This window comes from Rhinolophus hipposideros, assembly GCF_964194185.1.
Source record: "Rhinolophus hipposideros genome assembly, chromosome: 6".
Classification (NCBI taxonomy): domain Eukaryota; kingdom Metazoa; phylum Chordata; class Mammalia; order Chiroptera; family Rhinolophidae; genus Rhinolophus; species Rhinolophus hipposideros.
The window spans coordinates 72,350,361-72,373,838 of record NC_138052.1 but is presented as its reverse complement, the minus strand read 5'-3'; the positions used below and the strand labels follow the sequence as shown (position 1 = coordinate 72,373,838).

The following is a 23,478-nucleotide window of genomic DNA, read 5'->3' as shown; positions in this document are numbered from 1 at the left end:
GGGAATCCTGGAGGCTTAGATTTTTCTCTAGTTAAAATTCATTTGCTTCTTTCCATAGGGAACAGTACTAGTCTGGTGATCACTTTAACCTCCTTCCAGAGCCTTTTGCTCAATGTAAGAATCCTGGTCTCAGCTTACTTTCTTTATGTTTGCTGAAGGCTTTGTCTCCAAAGAGCAGTGTGGTATGGGCATCTGCCCACAGAGCATCTCCCTTTCCTCTTCACTTGCTGTGGTTTCAGCTTACAGTGTTCGTTTCTAACAAGTCCAGCACTGCATTAAAAGTATATTTCATAGTTTTAACAAGGATTTTTTTGTAAAGGAGGGTGCTTCTGAGTATCTAGTCCATTATATTACAGGTATCATTTTTCATTGGTCATATTAATCAGAAAATTTGGAAAATATTCAGTGTCCTTGGGACCAAGATAATACCATCACTACTTGTAGAGTGGAAACTGGAATAACCTTTCTGAAAAACATTGCCATCTCAAACTTTAATTAAATAATGTAACTTTTAGAACTATCTTGAAGTAATTTGAAATGCCTTCAAGCATTTTTTTATTCTCTGAAATATTTACTCAAGTGGTATTTCATATAATGCAGTAAAACTATGCATTCTGAGCTAGCCGTTTCTCATATGCCTATGTTGATCCCAATCTCACACACATCTGTAGATTAAAATAAACCCAAACCCCACATGAATCCATATCAAATGCAAAGTGGAGTAAAGCAGATCATTGTTAAAGATCTCTGGGGAAAAGACGGGGAGGTTACCATGCATCTTATAGAGCAACAGTTTCTTAAAGGTCCTTTAACACAGTCCTTCATTCCCCAAGCTCTATTTCTGTCGCTTAACAAAACTTTCCATGGTGTGACTCTGCTTGTCTGTCTCCCCCATTCCTGCCCTAAAACCCTGGTTCTCCTCCTCACTTGTTTCTCTAGCCGTCTCTAGAATCTCTTTCCCATTACCTGATTTGCCATCCACTTTTTTCCAATGTTCAACTGAAATCTTTATTAATAAAGCCCATTTTTTCTTTATCTTCTGTACTTTTCACCATCTTTATACTAACTGTACTTGAACTTAGAACTTGATTCATTCTTTATCTTTCTTATCTTAAAGCTAAATAACCTTGAGTTCTTTGTATTCTGTATACCTTTCTCTTCAATTTTTCCTTTTGATTACTTTAGTTGAATTAAACTTTTTAACTTTTTTTGTAGTATCCCAAACTGAGCATTGCATTTTAATAAGAGTGTGATAGAGATATTACTTCCTTGTCCTTAGATGTATTACAGCCTCTAAGGTCTCCATACAGAAACACTATCCACTTTTATATGTAGGACGCATTTACATTTCATTGATCTTTTTTTAAAATTGGCCCTGATAATAGTTGAAGATATGAAAATCTTGGATTTTTTTTTAATCTCTGTGTCTGTATTGAGTATATGTGTATATAGAGACATACACAAACAAATGTGATTTTTATATTTGATTCTTTAAATTTTTACATCTCCCTTCTATAATCCGATTAGGTTAATTGAACATTTTGTTCAAATTACAAAATATTACAGTAAATAAGCATGCTAAATTTCTTCTTGTTCAGCTTATCTTTTTATGTGCTTTTGTTTCAGCAACTGAATATCACAAGGAAAAACATTTTCAAATAAGAAAATGTGGAGCGCCTCAGTTTTCTAACTCTGAAAAAAATGGTGAGAAATTATACTTTCAACTATATATGGAAAATTTATTTTAAATTATTTCGTTTTTATTTAATATTTATTTCTTTAATCCTAAAATCTGTATAGGTCTCTATACAAGTATGCAATCCTGTATTTCTACTCTGTAGCACATCACAATGGGAATTAAGTTATTCTTTTTTTTGTATTATTTTGGCCCTGTCAGAATGTATCTGTATCACTGAGGACAGGTAGGTCTTACAATTTGATGTATCTCCACTATCCAGCAGTGTAGGCGTTCAGTAAATACTAGCTTGAATATCTTCCCCAAGCAATTATGTTGCAAACATTTTCTCTAGTCTGTCATTTGTCTGTTGAATTTTCATATAATTTCTTATCATATAAATAAATAAAAAATTTTTATGTAGTCAAATTTATTACTCTTTTCTTTTATTGGATCTGGATTTTTATAATATGCAAAACCCAAGTTAGAAGAATTCACTTATGCTTTCTTTTAGTATTTGTATAGTTTTATTTTTACATTTTGATTCTCCAACTTCAAACTCCAATTTGAAGTTTATTCATGCATATGGTGTTAGCAAAGGATTAAAAGTTTTCTTTTTGCAAATGGCTATACTTTATATCAATTTTTTTAATGCCTTCTTTGCCATAGTAATTTAAGATAACTTCCAATCACATGCGGTATTTCTTTAGGTTCTTGGGACTATTGTTGAACTTTCTTTATATTTCATTGATATTTGCACGCACCAGTGAGTGCCACAGGGTTTTAATTATGGCTTTCTTGCATGTTTTTGTATTTGGTAGGTCTATATCCTCCTTTTCTTTTCTTTTCCTTAGCTATTCTTGCATGTTTATTTTTTAGTATAAAATTTACAAGCATATCAAATTGTCTAGATCCATGAAAAAGCTCATGGATACTTTTATTGCGATAACATTAAATGTGAAAACTGACAGCTTGATGATGTCGAGACAGTCTAACCAAAAAACAAGAAACAGCTTTCTATTTGTTAAAGTTTACTTGTATAGCTTTCAGATGTACTTTTTTTCCAAAGGTTTTGAACATTTCTTATCAAGTTTATTTCTCTGTACTTATCTTTTTCGTTACCATTACCGAAAAACCTTTCGGTATTGATTTTCGCATGTTATTTTATATCCTGCTACCTTGCTGAATTTTTTTATAGTTTGAGGTTTATCATTGATTTTTCTAGAGTTTTCCAAGTATATCATCATGTTATCTGCAAACAAGATAGTCTTGTTTTTTCTTTACCAATTGTTATGACTGTAATTGATTTCTTTTGTTTAATTGCATTTATTACTACATCCAGAACAATGTTAAAATAGTAGTGGGCATTTCATTTATAAGTCCATCTTTGTCATTGTGCATTAGCCCAGTGATATTTTATTTACTATTTTTGCGTTGCTGTTAATTTCTCTGTGAAAACATGTAGGCCTGGTTCTTTGTGTTTTCTTCTCTATGGCGATTGGTCTTTTTAAGCTTTCTATCTGTACTGGGATCAATTTTAGTAAGTATATTTTTCTCAGCCATTGTTCATTTTCTCTAAATTTTGAAATTTATTTGCAGAGTTGTATAAAAATCTCTTTTGATTTTTTAACAGCTTTATTGAGGTATAATCTAAATACTGTTAAATTAACCCATTGTAAGTGTAAAATTCAGTGATTTTTAGCAAATTTATAAACTTGTGCGACCAGTACCGTAATTGACTATTAGAATATTTCCATTACCCTAAAAATTATCTTATGCTTGTTTGCAGTTAATCCTTGCTTCCACTCCCTGCACTACGAAATTGCTAATCTGATTTCTGTCTCTATAAATTTCCCCTTCCTTGACATTTCATATAAATTAAATTATACAAAGGAAGTCTTTTTTGTCTGGCTTTTTGTGCCTTTCATTAAGTATAATGGTGTATCAATCCTTCATGTTGTTATAGTGAGCAGTAGTTCATTACTTTTTTCTGAAATCTTAAATTTTTTTATGTGGTAAGATACATATAACATAAAATTTACCATCTTAACCATTTTTAACTGTACAGTTTTGTGGTATTAAATACATTCATAATGTTGTGCGACCATTACAACCATCTACCTCAATAACTATTTTCATGTGTAACCTGAAATTCTATATCATTAAACAGTTACTCCCTATTCCCTGCTTTCCCCAGCTTCTGATACACACCATTCTACTTTCTGTCTCTATGATTTTGACTACTCCCAGTACTTCATATAAGTGGAATCATACATTATTTGTCTTTTTCACTTAGCATTGTATCCTCAAGGTTCATCCATTTTGTAACATGCTGCAGAATTTCCTTCTTTTTAAGGCTGAATTATAAGTATATACTTACAAGTATAATTTCTATTATTATACCACATCTTGCTTATTGTAGTTCACTACATTTTGTTGATGAATAGTATTCTCTATTATAGATATTAGATATATTGTGTTTACCCATTTACTGATTGATGGACATTTCAATTGTTTCCAGGTTTTGGCTATTATAATATTGCTGCTATGAATATTCAAATATTTCCCCTTTTATGGACATATATTTTAATTTTCCTTAGTTAGATTTCTAGGAGTGGAATTGCTAGATTATATGATAAATTTGAATTTAACTTTTTAAGAAACCCTCCAAACTGCTTTTCAAAATGCTGTATCATTTCATTCCTACTTACAAAGTATGAGGGTTCTAGTTTCACCACACCCTCATCAGCATTTGGTATTGTCTGTCTTTTTATCATATACATTCTAGTGCTTTTAATTTGTGGTTTTAATTTGTATTTATCCAGTGACTTATGATGTTAAGCTTCTTTTCATGTGCTTATTGGCCACTTATATATCTTCTTCATTGACAAATCTATTAAGATTGATTGATGATTTTTTAATTGGGTCATTTATCTTATCACTAAGTTGCAATTTTTAAATATATTCTTAAAACAAGTACTTTTTCAGATATATGACTTGTAAGTATTTTATCTTTGTCTTATTTTCTTAGTTTTGCCTCTAAAAACATAAGTTTAAAAATTTTATGTAATACAGAATTGTACACCTGAAATCTATGTAAATTTACTAACAATTGTCACCCCAATAAATTTAATTATAAAAAAAAAATTTTTATGCCAAGAAACTACTAACAGAACTAAAAGGAGAAATTGACCGAAACACAATTATAGTAGGGAACCTAAATACATCATTGACAGCTATGGATAGATCATCCAAACAGAAAATAAATAAAGAAATATCAGCCCTAGATGACACATTAAGTGAAATGGACATAACTGATATTTATAGAGCACTTCATCCTAGAACATCAGACTATACATTCTTTACTAGTGTACATGGAATATTCTCAAAGATAGACCATATATTGGGAAATGAAACTAGCTTCAGCAAATTTAAGAAGACTGAAATCATACCAAGCATAATCTCTGATCACAAGGCATTGAAATTGCATATCAACTGCAAAAAGAAAGCAGGAAAACCCACAAATATGTGGAGCTTAAACAATGTACTTTTAAAGAATGACTGGGTCAAAGAAGAATTAAGAGGAGAGATCAGAAGATACATAGAAACAAATGACAATGAAAATAAATCCTACCAAAATTTTTGGGATGCAGTGAAAGCAGCTTTAAGAGTGAAATTTATATCATTACAGGCCTATCTCAAGAAACAACAGAAATCCCAGATAAATAACCTCATGTTACTCCTTAAAGAACTAAAAAAAGAAGAACAAATGAAACCCAAAGTCAGTAGAAGGAAGGAAATAAAAATCAGAGCAGAACTAAATGACATAGAGAACAAAAAGACAATAGAAGAAATTAATGTGACAAAGAGCTGGTTCTTTGAAAAGAGTAATAAAATTGACAAACCCTTGGCTAGACTCACTAAGATAAACAGACAAAAGACAAACAAAATCAGAAATGAAAGAGGGGAAGTTATCACGGATGCTACAGAAATACAAAGGATGATTGAAGAATACTGTTAAGGACAACATACCACCAAATTCAGTATCCTAGAAGAAATGGACCAGTTCTTATACATAGAAACATATAGCCTTCCTACGCTGAATCATGAAGAATTGGAAAATCTAAATAGACCAATCTCCAGTAAGGAAATTGAATCAGTCATCTGATACCTTCCCAAAAGCAAAAGTCCAGGACCTGATGGCTTTACTAGTGAATTCTACCAAATATTCAAAGAGTATCTAATACCTGTCCTACTCAAACTCTCCCAAAAAATTGAGGAAGAGACAATACTCCCTAACTCATTTTATGAGGCCAACATTACCCTGATACCAAAACCTGGTAAGGATAACACAAAAAAAGAAAATCACAGAGCTATATCTCTCATGAATACAGATGCAAAAATCTTAAAATTCTAGCCAATCAAATGTAACAATGCATTAAAAAGATTATACATCACAACCAAGTGGTGTTGATCCCAGGGGTACAAAGGTGGTTCAACATATGCAAATCGGTCAATGTGATACATCACATAAAATAAAGGACAAAAATCATATGATTATATCAATAGATGCAGAAAAAGCATTTGACAAGATACAACATCCATTCATGATGAAAACACTTAATAAAATAGGTATAGAAGAAAAATACCTTAACATAATAAAGGCCATATATGACAAACCCTTAGCTAATTTCATAATTAATGGTGAAAAACTGAAGCCCTTTGCTCTACGTTCAGGAACACACCAGAGCTTTTCAACATAGTATTGGAAGTCCTAGCCAGAGCAATCAGGCAAGAAAAGAAATAAAAGGCATCCAAATTGGGAATGAAGAAGTTAAATTGTCACTCTGTGGATGACATGATGCTATAAATAGAAAACCCTACAGAATCCACCAAAAAGCTATTCGAAACAGTAAATGAATACAGTCAAGTTGCTGGCTATAAAATTAATGTACAAAAATCCATTGCATTCCTATATACTAACAATGAAATCTCAGAAAAAAATATTTATAAAAACAATTCCTTTTGCAATTGCAACAAAAAGAATAAAATACCTAGGAATAAAGTTAACCAAGGATGTGAAAAACCTATATATTGAAAACTATAAGACATTTTTTAATTTTTTAATTTTAATTTTAGAAATTGAAGAAGACACAAATGGAAAGACATTCCACATTCATGGATCGGAAGAATCAACATAGTTAAAATGGCCATATTACCCAAAGCGATATACAGATTTAATGCAATCCCCATCAAAATCCCAATGACAATTTTTAAAGAAATAGAACAAAAAATCGGATTTGTATGGAACCACAAAAGACCCCAAATGGCCAAAGCAAACCTAAGAAAAAAGAACAATGCTGGAGGCATCACACCCCCTGATTTCAGCTTGTACTACACGGCAACAATAATCAAAACAGCGTGGTATTGGCAGAGAAACAGACACACAGATTAATGGAATAGAATTGACAACCCAGAAATAAACCCACATAAATATGGACAGATAATTTTTGACAAAGAAGCTAAAAACATACAATGGAGGAAAGACAGCCTCTTCAATAAATGGTGCTGGGAGAATTGAAAAACACGTGCAAAAGAATGAAACTAGACTGCTGTCACCGTGTACCAAAATTAATTCAAAATGGATCAAAGACTTAAGCATAAGACCTGAAACAATAAACTGCATAGAAGAAAACATATGTACTAAATTTATGGACCTTGGGTTCAAAGAGCGTTTTATGAATTTGACTCCAAAGGTAAGAAAAGTAAAAGCTAAAATACATGAATGGGACTATGTCAAACTAAAAAGCTTCTGCACAGCAAAAGAAACCATCTATAAAATAAAGAGGCAACCAACCAAATGGGAGAAGATTTTTGCAAACAGTGCCTCCGATAAGGGGCTAATATCCAAAATATATAAGGAACTCATACAACTCAACAACCAAAAATCAAACAATCTAAAAACTGGGCAGAGGACCAGAAGAGACATTTCTCCAAAGAGGGCATACAAATGGCCAATAGACAAATGAAAAAATGCTCTATATCCCTAATTATCAGAGAAATGCAAATAAACACCACAATGAGATATCACCTCACCCCAGTTAAAATGGCTATCATCAACAAGACAAACAGTAACAAGTGTTGGAGAGGCTGTGGAGAAAAAAGAACCCTGATACACTGTTGATGGGAATGTATACACTGTTGATGAGCTGCTATGGAAGGTAGTGTGGAGAATAGAACTACCATATAACCCCCAATCCCTCTCCTGGGTGTCTACCAAAAAAATCTGAAAACATTTATCCATAAAGACACATGTGCTCCAATGTTCATTGCAGCTTTATTTACGGTGGCCAAGACATAGAAACAACCAAAATGTTCTTCGATAGATTAATGGATAAAGAAATTGTGATACCTATACACAATGGAATATTTGGCCATAAGATGAAATAGTACCATTTGCGACAACATGGATGGATCTTGAGATTATAATGCTAAGCAAAGTAAGTCAGACAGAAAAAGTAGACAACCATATGATTTCACTGATATGTAGTATATAAAACTGAAAAGAACAAGACAAACAAATTAAGAAACAAAAACTCATAGACATAGACAATAGTTTAGTGGTAATCAGAGGGTAAGGGGGTAGGAGTTTCTACAAGAGGGTAAACAGGGTCAAATATATGGTGATGGAAGGAGAATTGACTCTGAGTGGTGAACACATAATGTGAGATGTAGATGACGTATTACAGAATTGTACACCTGAAATCTATGTAACTTTACTAACAATTGTCACCCCAATAAACTTTTAAAAAATTTTATGAAGTCTAATTTACTATTTTTTCTTCTGTCAATTGTTCTTTTAGTGTTATATGTAAGAATTCTGCATAACCCAAGGTCACAAAGATTTCTCGTATGTTTTCTTCTCGACATTTTATAATTTTAGGTCTTACATGTGAGACTATAATTTTGAGTCAACTGTTGTATATGGTATCTAACTTTTTAAAATTTGTTTTTGTTTGTTGCATATGCACCAGTTATTCCAGCACCATTTTTTGAAAAGACTCTTCTATCTCCATTGAATTTTCTTGGCATTTTTGTTGAAATCAAGTGACCAAAACATGTAAGAGTGTACTTCCTGATTCTAAATTCTGTCCCATTGGTCTATAAACCTATCCTTGGTCAGTACCATACCATCTTGATTACTGTGGCTTTATAGTAAATCTTAAGATTAGGTAGTGTAAATCCCACAACACTGTCCTTTTTTCAAAATTGTTTTGACTACTCTAATCCCTTTGCATTTCTACATAAATTTTACAATTAGCTTGTCCATTTTTACAAAAAAAAAAAAGCCTACTAGGATTTTCATAGGTATTATGTTAAATTCATCCTTCAATTTGGAGTTAATTGACATGTGGACTATATTGATCCTTCCAGTCCATGAATGTGGGGAGGGAGATGAGGGTAAGGGGGATCAAATATATGGTGATAGAAGGAGAACTGACTCTGGGTGGTGAAAACACAGTGGGATTTATAGATGATGTAATACAGAATTGTACACCTGAAATCTATATAATTTCACTAACAATTGTCACCCCCAATAAATTAAAAAAAAAAAAAGCCTGTTGAGTGACATTGTTTTCAACAAAGTTGGGACATTTTTTCCATTATTTCTTCAACGCCAACCCCCATCCTTTTGAGACTTTTATTATGTGTATACTGGTACTTTTGATATTGGCCCACCATTTCTCTAAGGCTCTGTTCATTTTTCTTTATTCTTTTGTTTTCTCTGTTCTTCGAATTGCATAATCTCTAATAGTGTGTCTTAAAGTTAGCTAATTCTTTCTTAACGCTACTTCAGATCCACTGTTGATCCTCTGTAGTGAATTTTTCATTTCAGTTACTGTACTTTTCAATTTCAAAATTTCTATTTAGTTCTTTTTGTGATCTATTAACTGTTTATTGATATTCTCTATTTGATGCAACATTGTTATCATACCTTCCTTTTTTAAAGATTGCTTTTTAAAATTTTTCTGCTTTATTGAGATAAAATTGTAAGTTATTGAAAGTATACATTTGTGGATATATGTATACATTGTGAAAAGATTTTCTCCATCTAATTAACACATCTGTCACCTCACTTCCTTAATCATATTTTCCTTTAGTTCTTTGAATATGTTTATAAGCACTACTTTGAAAGCTTTGTCTGTTAAATCTGACTTTCGATTTCTCACACAGGCAGTTTGTTGCTTGCTGTTATATGGATCATATATGTATATATATATTTTTGCATGCCTTATTTTTTGTTGGAAATTGGACATTTTGGAAAATACATTTTCGCAACCTTGGCTACTAGTCCTCCCTTCTGAGGCTTTTTATTATTTGTATATTTGTCTGGTGACAGGCTGGATTATTTCGGTGGAATCTGTTCCTCCACTAGTGGAACTCCTCATGGAATGCAGGCTTAGTTATACCCACAGTCACCCTGGAGTGACAGTGGTTTTGAAGCAGTTCTTTTTAAGTGTCTTTCCCTGATTACATCCAGCTGTTAAACTCTTCTAATTTCCAGCTGTTTGTTCTACTGTTTTCAAAAATGCCCTGGACCTTAAATTGTTCTACAGACAAAATCAATCAAATTTGGACTTCTAGGAAAGGATAGTTCCTAAGGTCATTGTTTGAGATTTGTTCTTATTGTAGGCATGCTCTTCCCTGCTGGCTTTTCCCCCTAGTTCCTCAGGTAAACTGGTTAGCCTACAATAAATCTAATTCATTGTCCAGTGAAATCTACCAATCTCCTCCCAATTGCCTTTCACCACAAGTTCTACCGTTTTTGAGAGTATCCGTAAGCTTGAATTTCTTCAAACTCTGTTGCAAGTGAACTCAGTTCCTTTGGGAAAAGATTAGGAGCTATCTACTTCTCAGTTTCTCCCTCCAGGCAAAATCCGAGTCAGGCCTTGATGCAGGGGTGGACACGTATTTTTCTTTGAGTGACATCCTGTTGTAGGAGCTGAGTGCTAAGTGTGGAGGGTGACAGTAGTCTTAGGTATTTTGGGCTTGCCTCTTCCTGCATGAAACTACCACCTATGGGCAGGGTCAAGTGATTGGGGCCTCCAGAGTTTCAGCATGCCACACCCAAATCAGGCTCCAGCCCATGACTGGGGTCTTGGTGTCTCGGGAAATAAAGAGTTTCTACCTCTTGACTGTACTCCCCTGGATTTTGCCTTAGCGACAGGTAACCAGGTAGAGGATATGAAATGCTGACATCTACCCTTTCTAGGAAGATAGCTCTTGGCTGAGAGCTGTAGGGAAAGGGAGCCCTATGTTCTTGGCTGCACTAGGCTAGACTGGAATGTCCATCTTCCTGAACTGGGAGTTGGAAAGAAGAGAGTGGTTCTTCGTTTACCAGTCTCTCATTATTGCTAAATATTACTAGACTTCCTTGAACAAACATTTCTTCATTTGATGTGTGTCCTTGGAACAATTTCTAAGAGACTTTAAATAGTTGTTTTTAAAATAATTTCCACCAGTTATTTAAAAACTTTGTTAATTGCTATTTACGTATCCCATGGATTATAATTTGAAATGTCTTCTTTATCACTATTTTTCAGAATTCCACTTCCCTTTCAACCAAGAGTTAATACAAGGTATTAAAATTTACAGGTGGAAGAGCCTTTTAGATTTTTTTCATTTTTAAAATTATTTCATTTTCTTGCATTGTAATCAGAATATGTTGTAATATTTCTTCAAGAAACTGACATTATTGTGTGCCTTAATATAATTAATTTTTGTGAATTTTCAATGTGTGTTTGAGATGAAGGCATATTTTCTATTAGGGTTTGTATATATTCAAAATATCTTATTGATTATGCTGTTTAGATCTCTTATATCTTTACTTTTCTCCTGTTTTTTTTAACTGAGTGATATATTAGTTTCCTATAATTAATTTGTTTGTATTTCTCCTTGCGTCTCCTGTAGTTTCCATCTTACATAGGTGGTTGCTTATTTCTTACGTAGATATTCATATATTATATCTTCATTGTTTAATGTGGTCATTTTGATCCATAGCTTACCTAATTAGAAGTAATTTTCACATAAATTTCGTTTATTAAAAATTGCTAATAAAATATGACAGCAATCAAATTTGATTTGCCCTATATCCTACTCTCATTTCCTCAAAAAGAAAAAAGCCATTCTGTTTTTATTTTCACTCAACAGTTACAAGAGATTTACCTGTAGATTCACTGGAAGACGATTTTGAGAAGGAATTCTCGTTTCTGAACAATCTCCTAAGTCCTGTTTCTTCAAGTACTAGTGAATTTACCCAAGAATGCCAGACTGCCTTTGAGAGCCCCAATGCCAGTCTCATGTCCCACGAGCATTCTGTGGGATCTGAGCCTCTTGCTCATTCTGCACGATTCCTTCCTTCACATCTCTTTGACCTTGGCCTTCATGCTGCTGGAGCTTTCAACAGTAAGTGTCTATGAAATACTTGGACACCGTGACTTATTTTGTCCTTGTGAATCAAAACTATGTTCATGTGGATGCTAAAATCAATAAGATTGATTTTAATTTAAATACTACTAGATAAAACCTGCAGTCACACAAATCAACTGGAAAAATAAAAACTATTATCACCCCTGGAGTCTGCCAATAAGAGTATAACAAGGGCTGCTTTCCTGTCACCTCCACCAAACCCCAAATTTTCTTCACTGACTTTACCAGGTGTCTTCTCTACATAGAAAATCAGTGTCTTGTCTGAAACTCTTGACCTGCTGTTACCCCTACCTAGGGCAGGCAGGTGATACTGTTTCTTCTGCCTAGCAAAACTTGGTGTTTTCTTTATGTGGGTTCAGAGTTGACAAGAGACAAAGTTCTATGGCAGCCTTCTGGGCAAGGCTGCAGGAGTGGGGACTGAAGTAGAAAGCCGAGGGCAGGGTTTTTTCCTGTGGAAGGGGTCATCTTCTTTGTTTATATGTCAAGAACTCCCTCTACTCACCTGCTGTTCTACCATCCTGTGTCCAACCCAGCATCTTGGGAGTCATTTTGCTCCCCAGTTCCATATTGGTTACTAATCCTGTCAATTCTTTTTCTAAAATATGTCTCAAATTTCCCACTGCTCCTCTCTGCCTCCACTACCAGAGCCATTTAGAGCCTCATTTAGTGTCCTGGGTTGCTGCAAGAGTCCACTTTACAGATCTCCCAACCCCCAGTTCACTGTCTAAACTTCCTCCAGAGTTTATTCTCCAAGCAAATTCTGATGTCAGCACCCTGGCTACATTTATAAAAAATGAAGCACCATGGGCTCAAGGATATAACCTGCCTGTCCCTGCATTTCTATCCTTATCGCCTACCTTACTTCCAAATACTTACCATTTTCTATAACCACATTTAATATTTTCAGATCTCTCTGAGGCATCTTTGCTTGTGTCACTTTTTTGACTTATGTTCAGTATTGGAACTTGGGCTTGAGCCTAAGTATTTTACAGTCCCAATCCAGTTATTTCCTTAAATTTCTACGAATTGGATTTCTGAGTCCAATGGCATAAACATAATTACTGGTTTCAAGATTCTAATTATCAGGCCTATTTCCTCTCTGATTCCTTAGAACTTCTCTTTCTAAACCTTATCCATTTGCAGTTGTTTAAAAAAACTTCTGTATTTGCAGTCATGCACCCATTAAAGATGGGGAAATGTTCAGAGAACTGTCATTTAGGCAATTTTGTCATTGTGCAATCACTATGGAGTGTATTTACACAAACCTACAGGTTATATCGCCTACTACTGCAACTGTATGTGCTATACTTTTATACAACTGGCTATGCAGGTTTGTTTACACCAGCATCACTACAAATGCGGAATGCATTGTGCTATGTTACATGACGTTAAGACAGCTATGATGTCAGCTAGGCGATAGGAGTTTTTCAGCTCCATTATAATCTTATGTCGTAAATGCAGTCTGCTATTGACTGAATGTTAGTTATGTGTAGTGCATGACTGTGTTTCAAAACCACTTTGAAACTGTAAGGAAGTCTAATCTAACTCTAGTTGGGACTAAACTGATGATTTGAATAAAATACATAATTACAGATAAATTCTAAGTGTTTTATACCTCTATACTGTACCCTGGTACAAAGCTTGGAAGATTAGATATTTTTCTTGTTTTTCTGATGATACTTCTTATTTGATTAACAATGGATAATTCATGACCTCTCTCCCTCCCAGGTTGGGCCTCCAAAGGGGGATTTGAACTTCCCCTTTCACACACTGATAACCAGCCGGTGCCTTCACAGAGTCCAGAGAAATTAACAAAGTGTAAGTTGTTTATTTATATTCTCTGCCAGTATGTTAACAATCAGTTGAATTCAGATAAATTTAGAAAAGGATCACTTTAGAGTCCTTGTCTCATATTATCCAGAAAAATATTTTAGTAATGAATTAAAATGAAAGCTGTACCTGGCTCTCCCTCATCGTAGAAAGAATTGGATAGAAATTGTAAGCCTGTCATAGTAAACTAAATTCTGTACTTTAATCTTTTATACTTTGTGTTAAGGTTTGTTGATAGTGGATAATAGCACTGGGGATAGAAGATGCTGTTTGACTACGGCATGACTATACACAAACAATGCACTCAGGCACTTAGCATGGGCCTGGGACATGGTAATTACTAACATATATGGAATATTCACCATATTGTCTGCGGAGCTGGTCCATGTTATAATTACCATGTATAGTATACATAGAAAATAGACATATTCTGTCTTGCAGTATTTTAGATACATATTAATCTTGGTCACTGATGTTGATTTTTAAAAACTTTTTAATTGGAAAGAATTTCAAATGTACATAAATATTGCATAAATGAAAATAGCACAAAAAACACTAGTATACCCCTTACCTAGATTCGCCTATTGTTAGTATTTTACCCCAATCCCTTTATGCAGGCCTCTCTGTTATTTTGTTCTGAACAAATTCAGAGTGAGTTACATACATCATGACCTTTTACCCCTAACTACTTCAGTTTGTGTTTCCTAAGAACAGATATATTCTCTTGCATGACCAGAATATGATTGTAAACTTTGGGAAATTTAGTATTAACATAACACTTTTCTATAAGCTACCATTTATTATTCCAATTTTGGGAGTTGACCCAGTAATGTCCTTTATAGCACTTTCCCCCTCTGGTATGTCAAGTCAAGGGTCTTATGTTGTATTCTTTTGCCATGTCTCTTTAGCGTCTTTTAATCTGAAACTGTTGCACTGATTTTTTTTTTTTTACTAGAATGCTCCTTATTTCTGTTTTAGCTGAAGTCTCCATGTGATTAAATTCAGGTCTTTTTTGTTCTTTTGTTCTTTCTTTTACTAAATTCTTTTACATAAGAATAGCTGGTATACAATATTAGTCAGATCAGTTTCAGGTGTACAATATAGTGATTTGACATTTTTATACCTTACAGTGTGATCATCTCACTAATTCTAAAAACCTGTCATCATACATACTTATCACAATTTTATTGTCTAGAATCCCCTTCACCTTTTCACCCATCCTCCTTTTCCCTCCTCTCTGGTAACCATCCCTTTGGTCTCTGTTTGTATGAGTCTGTTTTTGTTTTATGTTTTTTTAGTTTCCACATAGTATTTGTCTTTCAATGTCTGAATTATTTCACTTAGCATAATACCCTCTAGATCCATCCATGTTGCAAATGGCAAGATTTCGTTGTGTTTTTTTTGTTGTTGTTTTTTTAAATGGGAGCCAGAATGGACAGGGAGGCTTCTATTGTTAAAACTGCCCCTTTTGAAATTTTTTTTTAAAGATTTTCTTTTATTGGAGAAGGGGATACAGGGCTTTATTGGGGAACAGTGTGTACTTCCAGGACTTTTTTCCAAGTCAAGTTGTTGTCCTTTCAATCTTAGTTGTGGAGGATGCCGTTCAGCTTCAAGTTGTTGTCCTTTCAGTCTTAGTTGTGGAGGGCGCAGCTCAGCTCCAGGTCCAGTTGCCCTTGCTAGTTGCAGGGGGCACAGCCCACCATCCCTTGCGGGACTCGAGGAATTGAACTGGCAACCTTGTGGTTGAGAGCCCACTGGCCCATGTGGGAATTGAACCGGCAGCCGTCAGAGTTAGGAGCATGGAGCTGTAACCTCCTGAGCCACTGGGCCGGCCCAAGATTTCGTTTTTTTATAGCTGTACAATATTCCACAGTGTGTTTGTGTGTACACATACACACACCACAGCTTCTTTATCCATTCATCTATTGATGGAAAAAGATTTGAGAACCCAGTTTGCTTTAATGAAATCAGAGAAACAGAAACCTGGTGCTTGTTTTCTCCACTTAGAGGCTAAAATGTAATACAAATATTACTGGTTTTTTTTCCTTTATAGAAAATCATGGACCCCCCGCCCCCGTTCCATTATTGAATTTTCATGAACTAACAGGATGGTGTATTTACTAAGTACATCCTCCAAATGTCCAAATGTCAACTATAATTTTATATATATATGTATGTATTTATATGTATGGGATGTAAAGTACAGAATAAGGAATACAGTTAATGGTATTGTAATAGCTATGTACGATGGGTAGTAGACTTCTTGGGGTTATCACTTTGTAAGGTGTTTGAATGTCTAATCATTGTTGTTTTTGTACACCTGAAACTAATAATACAAAAATTTTAAAAATGTAAAAAATATATTCAGAAATCAGTTGCATTCTTATACTAATAACAAAATATGAGAAACAGAAATTAAGAAAACAATCCTATTTACAATTGCATCAAAAATAATAAAATATCTAGGAATAAGTTTAACCAAGGAGGTAAGATACCTGTACTTAAAAAACTATAGGAAGTTAAAAAACTAATTGAAGAAGATACAAATAATGTAAGAAGATACTGTGTTCATGGATAGGAAGAATTAAAATCATTAAAATGTCCATACTACTAACAATTGTCACCCCAATAAATTAAAAAAAAAATGTCCATACTATCCAAAGCAATCTACAGATTCAGTACATCCCTATTAAAATACCAATGGCATTTTTCACAGAACTAGAATAATCCTAAAATTTTTATGGATCTGCAAATGACCCCGAATAGCCAAAGCAATCTTGAGAAAGAAGAACAAAGGTGGATATCAAACTGTACTACAAGCTATAGTAATCAAAATATAGTATGGCACTGGCATCAAAACAGACACATCAATCAATGGAACAGAATAGAGAGCCCAGAAATAAACTATTGCCTATAGTTAATCTATGACAAAGGAGGCAAGAATATACAATCGTGTAAAGACAGTCTCTTTCATGCGTGGTGTTGGAAAAACTGGACAGACACATGCAAAAAATGAAACTAGACCACTTTCTCATACTACATACAAGAATCAACTCAAAATGGATTAAAGACTTGAATATAAGACCTGAAACCATAAAACTCATAGAGGAAAAAAAAGGCAGCAAACACTCTGACATTGCTTAGTAATGTATTTTTTTGGATATATCTCCTCGGGCAAGGGAAACAAAAGAAATAATAAACAAATGGGACTACAGCAAACTAAAAAGTGTTTGTACAGAAAGGAAACCATCAGCCAAAGGAAAGACAACCTACTGAATGGGAGAAGGTATTTGCCAATGATACATCTGATAAGGGGTTAACATCCAAAATTTAAAAAGAACTTATTCAACTTAACACCAATAAAAACCAAACAATCCAATTAAAAAGTGGGCAGAGGAACTGAAAACACATTTCTCCAAAGAGGACACACAGCTGGCCAACCGACATATGAAAAGATGCTCAAAGTCACTAATCCTCAAAGAAATGCCTATCAAAACCACAATGAGATATCACCTCACACCTGTCAGAATGGCTATCATCAGTAAATCAACAAACAAATGTCGAGAATGTGGAGAAAAGGGAACCCTTGTGCACTGCTGGTGGAATTGCAAGGTGGTACAGCCACTATACAAAAAAGTATGGAGGTTCCTAAAAATTAAAAACAAAACTACCATATGACCTAGCAGTTCCAGTTCTGGGTATTTATCTGAAGAAATCCGAAACACTAATTCAAAAAGATACATGCATCCCTATGTTCAGTGCAGCATTTACAACAGCCAAGAAATGGAAGCAACCTAAGTGTCCATCGATAGACAAACGGACAAAGATGATGTTGCACGTATATAAAATGGAGTATTACTCAGCCATAAAAAATAATGGAATCTTGCCATTGTGGCAATGTGGATGGTCCTAGAATGTATTATGCTACGTGAAATAGTCAGGAAAAAACAAATACCATATGATTTCCCTTATATTTGGAAATAAATGAAAAAACAAAATCATACACAGAACAAAATGGTGGTCACCAGATGGGAGGGACTTGGATGAGTTAAAAAGGTGACAGGATTAAGAAGTACTAATTGCCACTTATAAAAATAGACACAAGGACGTAAAGAACCACACAGGAAATATAGGCGATAATATTGTAATAAATATGTATGATTCAGGTGGATACTACACTACTAGGCTTAATGGGGGGATCACTTCGTAAGGTATATAAATGTCTAATCATTATGTTGTATATCTGAAACTGATATAATATTGTATATGAACTATAATTGAAAAATAAATATATGTATATAAATTTGTAAAGCACACACAAAAAAAACTGTAAACCAAAACGACAATTGTTAGGTATGTTAATGGGATAGGATAGGATTAGGGAGTTTTTTCACGTTAGTATTTTAACATTGCTTTTATAACATAGATTTTAAGCACCAAGTTTATAATGTAACATTTCTACTTTGTAGGAGCAAAGGTTACTTTTAATTTATCTGAGAGCCTTCTATAAATTATCTTAGTGTTTCTAAGAAAACTGTACTACTGCCTGCCTTTTCATGTCTAATCAAGTCCTTTCTCAGAGAAACATGTAATTACTTAGATATTAGAGCCTCAACAAAGCACACAGTATCTGCACTAGCTTTAAAAATTATCCTCATGGAGATATAATTGATAGTTAATTTTTGTCAGTTGTCATGAATTTTTTTGATTCAAAAGAAGCATCTATTTTAAAATCATAAGAGGTACAATAATATGATTTCAAAAATCTGAGACTCTTTTTTTTTCTTCCTTTAATAGCTCCCAACAATGGTAACCAAGACATGTCAGCTTGGTTCAATCTATTTGCAGACTTGGATCCACTTTCAAACCCAGATGCTATTGGACACTCGGATGATGAGCTTCTTAATGCTTGACTGAAATTATGAAATAACTTCAATGGCCTTGAGATATCAGTTTTGTAACATATTGCCTGGTGAAAAGTTTATACTGTAACCCATACTCAAAAGCATCGTGTTTGTGAATATAACAGTAACACTTGTCAGCCAACTTTAAACAGATGGCAATGATCACATTTGAATAGAATGTGTCTTTTTAATATCTTAGATTTGCAGCTGTTGATAATATATGGAAAATTTTAGAAACTGTTGAGTCTGAAATAGATAAAATTTCAAAATAACAGCTAGGAACGATTCTGTCAATAAGGAGTTGGGCTTATTTTTTTAGAAAGCCTTTTATGTAAGAGTTGCTGGCTGTGAGAATCTTTATGTGGATAAAGGACAGCATGTAAATTGGATGGTGATCTGGGATTGGTTTTTAAATAAAATAGTGACAAGCAGAATGTTCTGTTTTGGAAAATAACACTAGAACCAGACCAGTTTCATCTTTAGTTCGAAAGGTAGAAAAAGATTTGAGAACCCAGTTTGCTTTAATGAAATCAGAGAAACAGAAACCTGGTGCTTGTTTTCTCCACTTAGAGGCTAAAGTGTAATACAAATATTACTGTTTTTTTTCCTGTATAGAAAATCATGGACCCCCCCCATTCCATTATTGAATTTTCATGAAGTAGTAGGATGGTGTATTTGCTAAGTACATCCTCCATAGAAACAGAAAAATCTCTTCCCATTTCACAAATCAGAAGAATATCTAGTAATATTGAAGACATTGTACATGTGTTTTCAGGCTTGATTTTTCACATTGCTACCATAACTTACAGTATTCATATTCCTTCTGAAGCATGTGCGGGGACACTCCCTAAGCAATTGTCAATAGCAGTCCTGAAATTACCCAGAAACTTCCATCTTAATGAGGGATAAATTCTACACACCTTCTACATATTTGCATAATTACCCATATTTCTTGATGTGATTTAACCCAGAATACTTTCTGGCCGAGTTACAGAAAACTCGACATGATCAATAGGTAGTGTCTTATTTTTCCACCTTTCCTTTTCCTTGGGTGACATCATCTGAGGCTCTATTTGGTTACTAAGGAAAAACTGTTAACCCACAGAGGGTTTTGAATCTGAGTACTGGGGGGAGGTTATTTAACTGAAAATAGTGCAAGTTAATGAAAATAGCCACTGTATACACACATCAATCACTCAATTTCCTGTTTGTTTTCCCTGCCCACCCCTTCATTTTGAGGCAGTTCTCCAGGTGTGTCATTTTTGTCATCCAGTCCATTGCATCTCCATAATAAGCATTTTAACTTAATTGTCCACGATAGTTGCCATGTGCTCTTTAGTTCTAAACAGGCTTATTATTTATAAGAGAATTGCTTGTAATGTCTGAGTCATTGTATATAGAAAAACATTTTTCAGAAATGGATCAGGGTAGGTAAAATGCAGTCCACCTCCCATCCTTAGCAGGCCAGCCTAACTACAATCTGAACTGCCCACAAGTTCTCCAGAAAAGCATGACTATGGCCAAGTACTGCATACGTTGGAAAGACCTTATCTGAGGGTCAGAAAGACAGACCCACTTAGTCTTTCTTTAAAATCTTTTCACATGCTTATTATTTTTATTTGGTTAACCCTTCAGAAGCATTTTTTTAACTCTTGCTTTTTATTCGTGAAATTCCCAAGAATGCAATATTGTCTTTGTTCTGCCAAGATACAATCACCAAGGGTATCGATTATGATTTGCAATCTAAATTCTATACCCAAGGTGACTCTCCTGTCAGCTTTGAGTACCTCCAAAAATGCTGACTTTATACCATTGAGTTTGTGCCATTTTTCTGTTACTAAGTTCTTTCATTAATGCATTAGTTCAAAACTATTTATCTCCTTGATATGCATGCAAAGCAGTCCATTATCTCAGATAAATAAAGACACCATAACTCTCAGAGGAAAACCATAGTCTCTCCAAGCAAGAAGTATGAATCCCAGACTATGAATGTGAAGGGATACTGCCCTCAGTTTTCCAAGAGCAAAGGGTTTCAAAAAATATAAACAATGGATTTTTATTATTCAGTTCTTAGTGTCTTTAACATTGTCTTTCAACAGAGTATGCAGTTGCCCATTTAACCCAATGCAGCATTAACTGCCTTTGGCAAGTCTAGTACCGTGTTTCCCCAAAAATAAGACCTAGCCGGACCATCAGCTCTAATGCGTCCCTTGGAGCAAAAATTAATATAAAACCCGGTCTTATGTAAGACCCGGTCAAATATTTTAGTAAAATAAAAAAGGACTGGATGTTATATTAATTTTTGCTCCAAAAGATGCATTAGAGCTGATGTCCGGCTAGGTCTTATTTTTGGAGAAACACAGTAATAACTTCAATAAGTTCAACAACTCCATTTAAGAGCACATTGAAAACTTAGTTATTAAAATTAAGGAAACCATTCATATTTTCTCAAGATTAGTTATTTGAAGCTCATTCATTCATTTAGGGACCAGATACAAAAATTTGGCTATTATACACCTACATTGCTAATACAGGAAACCAACCACATATTCAATAGGGAGTGACGGATGGACAGAATAAACAGAACAGAAAGGTGACCAGTTGCTATTTGTCTATACCTAGATCTTCCATTTAATAAAAAGTAAATTAATTAACCTTAAACAAAGGTAGGCTAAGAACAACTCTTTCAAATAGATGTTTTTTATATTAAATGGAAATACCTATCTTTTACCTTTTAATAGCAAATAAGAATGCATTTAACATTAGAAAAGCCCAGTTCTAAAATCTGCCTAATTTTTCTACAACCACTTAACTTGAAAGTCAGGAATAGCAGGGCATATTAAGATCAGATAAGTGTAACTTTATATTTTTGAAATTTTTCATTAATTGTAAAACATAGCTTTGATATGGTTAGAAACAAACTATTTTAACAAAGAACGTTTCAGTATTGCACAATGAGAAAAATGTATTTCAACTATGGATATTTATTTCACATAACTATCTTTACAGACCATCTGGAAATGTAGAGTTCTTACAGCATAAGAACAAAGGAAATTTGAATGTGCTCTATTTTTCCGGGCCTCTTTTAATAAAGATTACAAGATGGCATAAACAAAAAAGTTTCTTTCTTCTAGTACTCAATACAAATCCAATTGTTTCTCTATTAAAAAACTTGGGTTTTACCTTAGGAATATAGTAGTAGTGAGGAAGGTAGTTTGAATTGATTAGGCTGGTGCAAAAGTAATTGCGGTTTTTGCAATTATTTTTAACCCTTTAAACTGCAATTACTTTTGCTCCAATAAATGAACATAAAACCAGGGAAATTAGTATCCTTGTGAGGCTCATTCTTTCTAATTTACTTCTTACATAAAGGACTCTGTAAGATACAGGAAATAACAGAATGTGTGTTCTTTGTGTAAATACTCTCAGTAATAAAATACAAATTATCAAGTATCAAAATTTGATGTCTAGAAGCAATAACTGGTGAAATATAAGCCATAATATTTAACCTGATTTCCTGAAGGCAGGAATAAAAAGAAAAAGTCAGAATTGATCCAGCACATTGGCATATATAATATATAACATATTATATATTATGTTATCGGTTATAAAATATTATATTATAACATATATATAATATATATAACATTATATATTATTTTGTAGTGCCTTTGAGCTCAATCTTCGGATATAGAAATTAAACTAGGGAGGAAATTCAAACTTTAAAATATTAACTAACTCAGCAGTACTGAAAGTTATACATTTAAAACATACAATGATAAGTTGTTTAAATATAGCTAAGAAAACCTATGGAACGGGATGGTAATAAAAATGTGTGTTGGTCAGGATGGGTCACATCCATACACCCAACATAAAATTTCTCCTTCCATTGTTAAGTGCCATTTAAAAGGAGACGAAAGAGTTCAATAAAAACAATCCGTGGCATTAATAGGTTAAGATTTTGAAGTGCATTGTTTTTACATTAAAGAAAGTTGTTTGCTTTTTCCCATTTCATAGTAATACCCTCTCATTTAAAAGTCTGAAAAACACTAAAAAGAAGAAAAAGAAATTGTCTGCAGCCCTACCAACCAGGAAGAACCACTGTTAACATTATATATTATTTTGTAGTGCCTTTGAGCTCACATATGATTTAAATTGAGATCCAGGTGGTTTCGTTTTATTGTCTTCTCTGTCTGAAATGGGTATAACCAAGTTAGTTAGAGATTGAAAAAATTACCTTTGTTAAACATTTTCCTCAAAAATTAAAAGAAAAAAACTACCAAAAATGTGACTGCAGTCACCTTCTGCCTCTCTAAATGATGCACTCTCCACATTAATGAAAATATTTCTCTTGAATTTCTACTGCTATAACAACCTTAAATCCAGAGTGTGAGGACTTGTGTCACTAACTTGCTTGGTCAGGAACTGGTGTCTGACCAGCTTTCTTTCTCTTTGCTTTCTGAACCAACCTGCCAGCGGCTGAAGCAAAGAAGTCCACACAGGAGAACACACAGGGAAGTGAGTAGCAGTAAGATTTTGTGGTTAAGTTTGAGTTCTAGAATCAGTCTTGGTTCAAAG

At 33.9% G+C, this 23,478-nt stretch overlaps 1 protein-coding gene across 3 annotated transcripts in view; it reads left to right on the top strand.

Moving 5' to 3' along the window:
• ICA1L (islet cell autoantigen 1 like) overlaps window positions 1-22,007 on the top strand; it is a 59,882-nt gene extending 37,875 nt beyond the window's left edge. For all 3 annotated transcript variants that reach the window (XM_081051450.1, XM_081051451.1, XM_081051452.1), the window contains 4 exons: window positions 1,627-1,704; window positions 11,888-12,142; window positions 13,895-13,984; window positions 18,794-22,007. In XM_081051450.1, coding sequence (XP_080907576.1) covers window positions 1,627-1,704; window positions 11,888-12,142; window positions 13,895-13,984; window positions 18,794-18,909 — 539 coding nt within the window. In that variant the 3' untranslated portion in view covers window positions 18,910-22,007. The remainder of the gene's footprint in view (window positions 1-1,626; window positions 1,705-11,887; window positions 12,143-13,894; window positions 13,985-18,793) is intronic.
• Window positions 22,008-23,478: the final 1,471 nt, after the last annotated feature.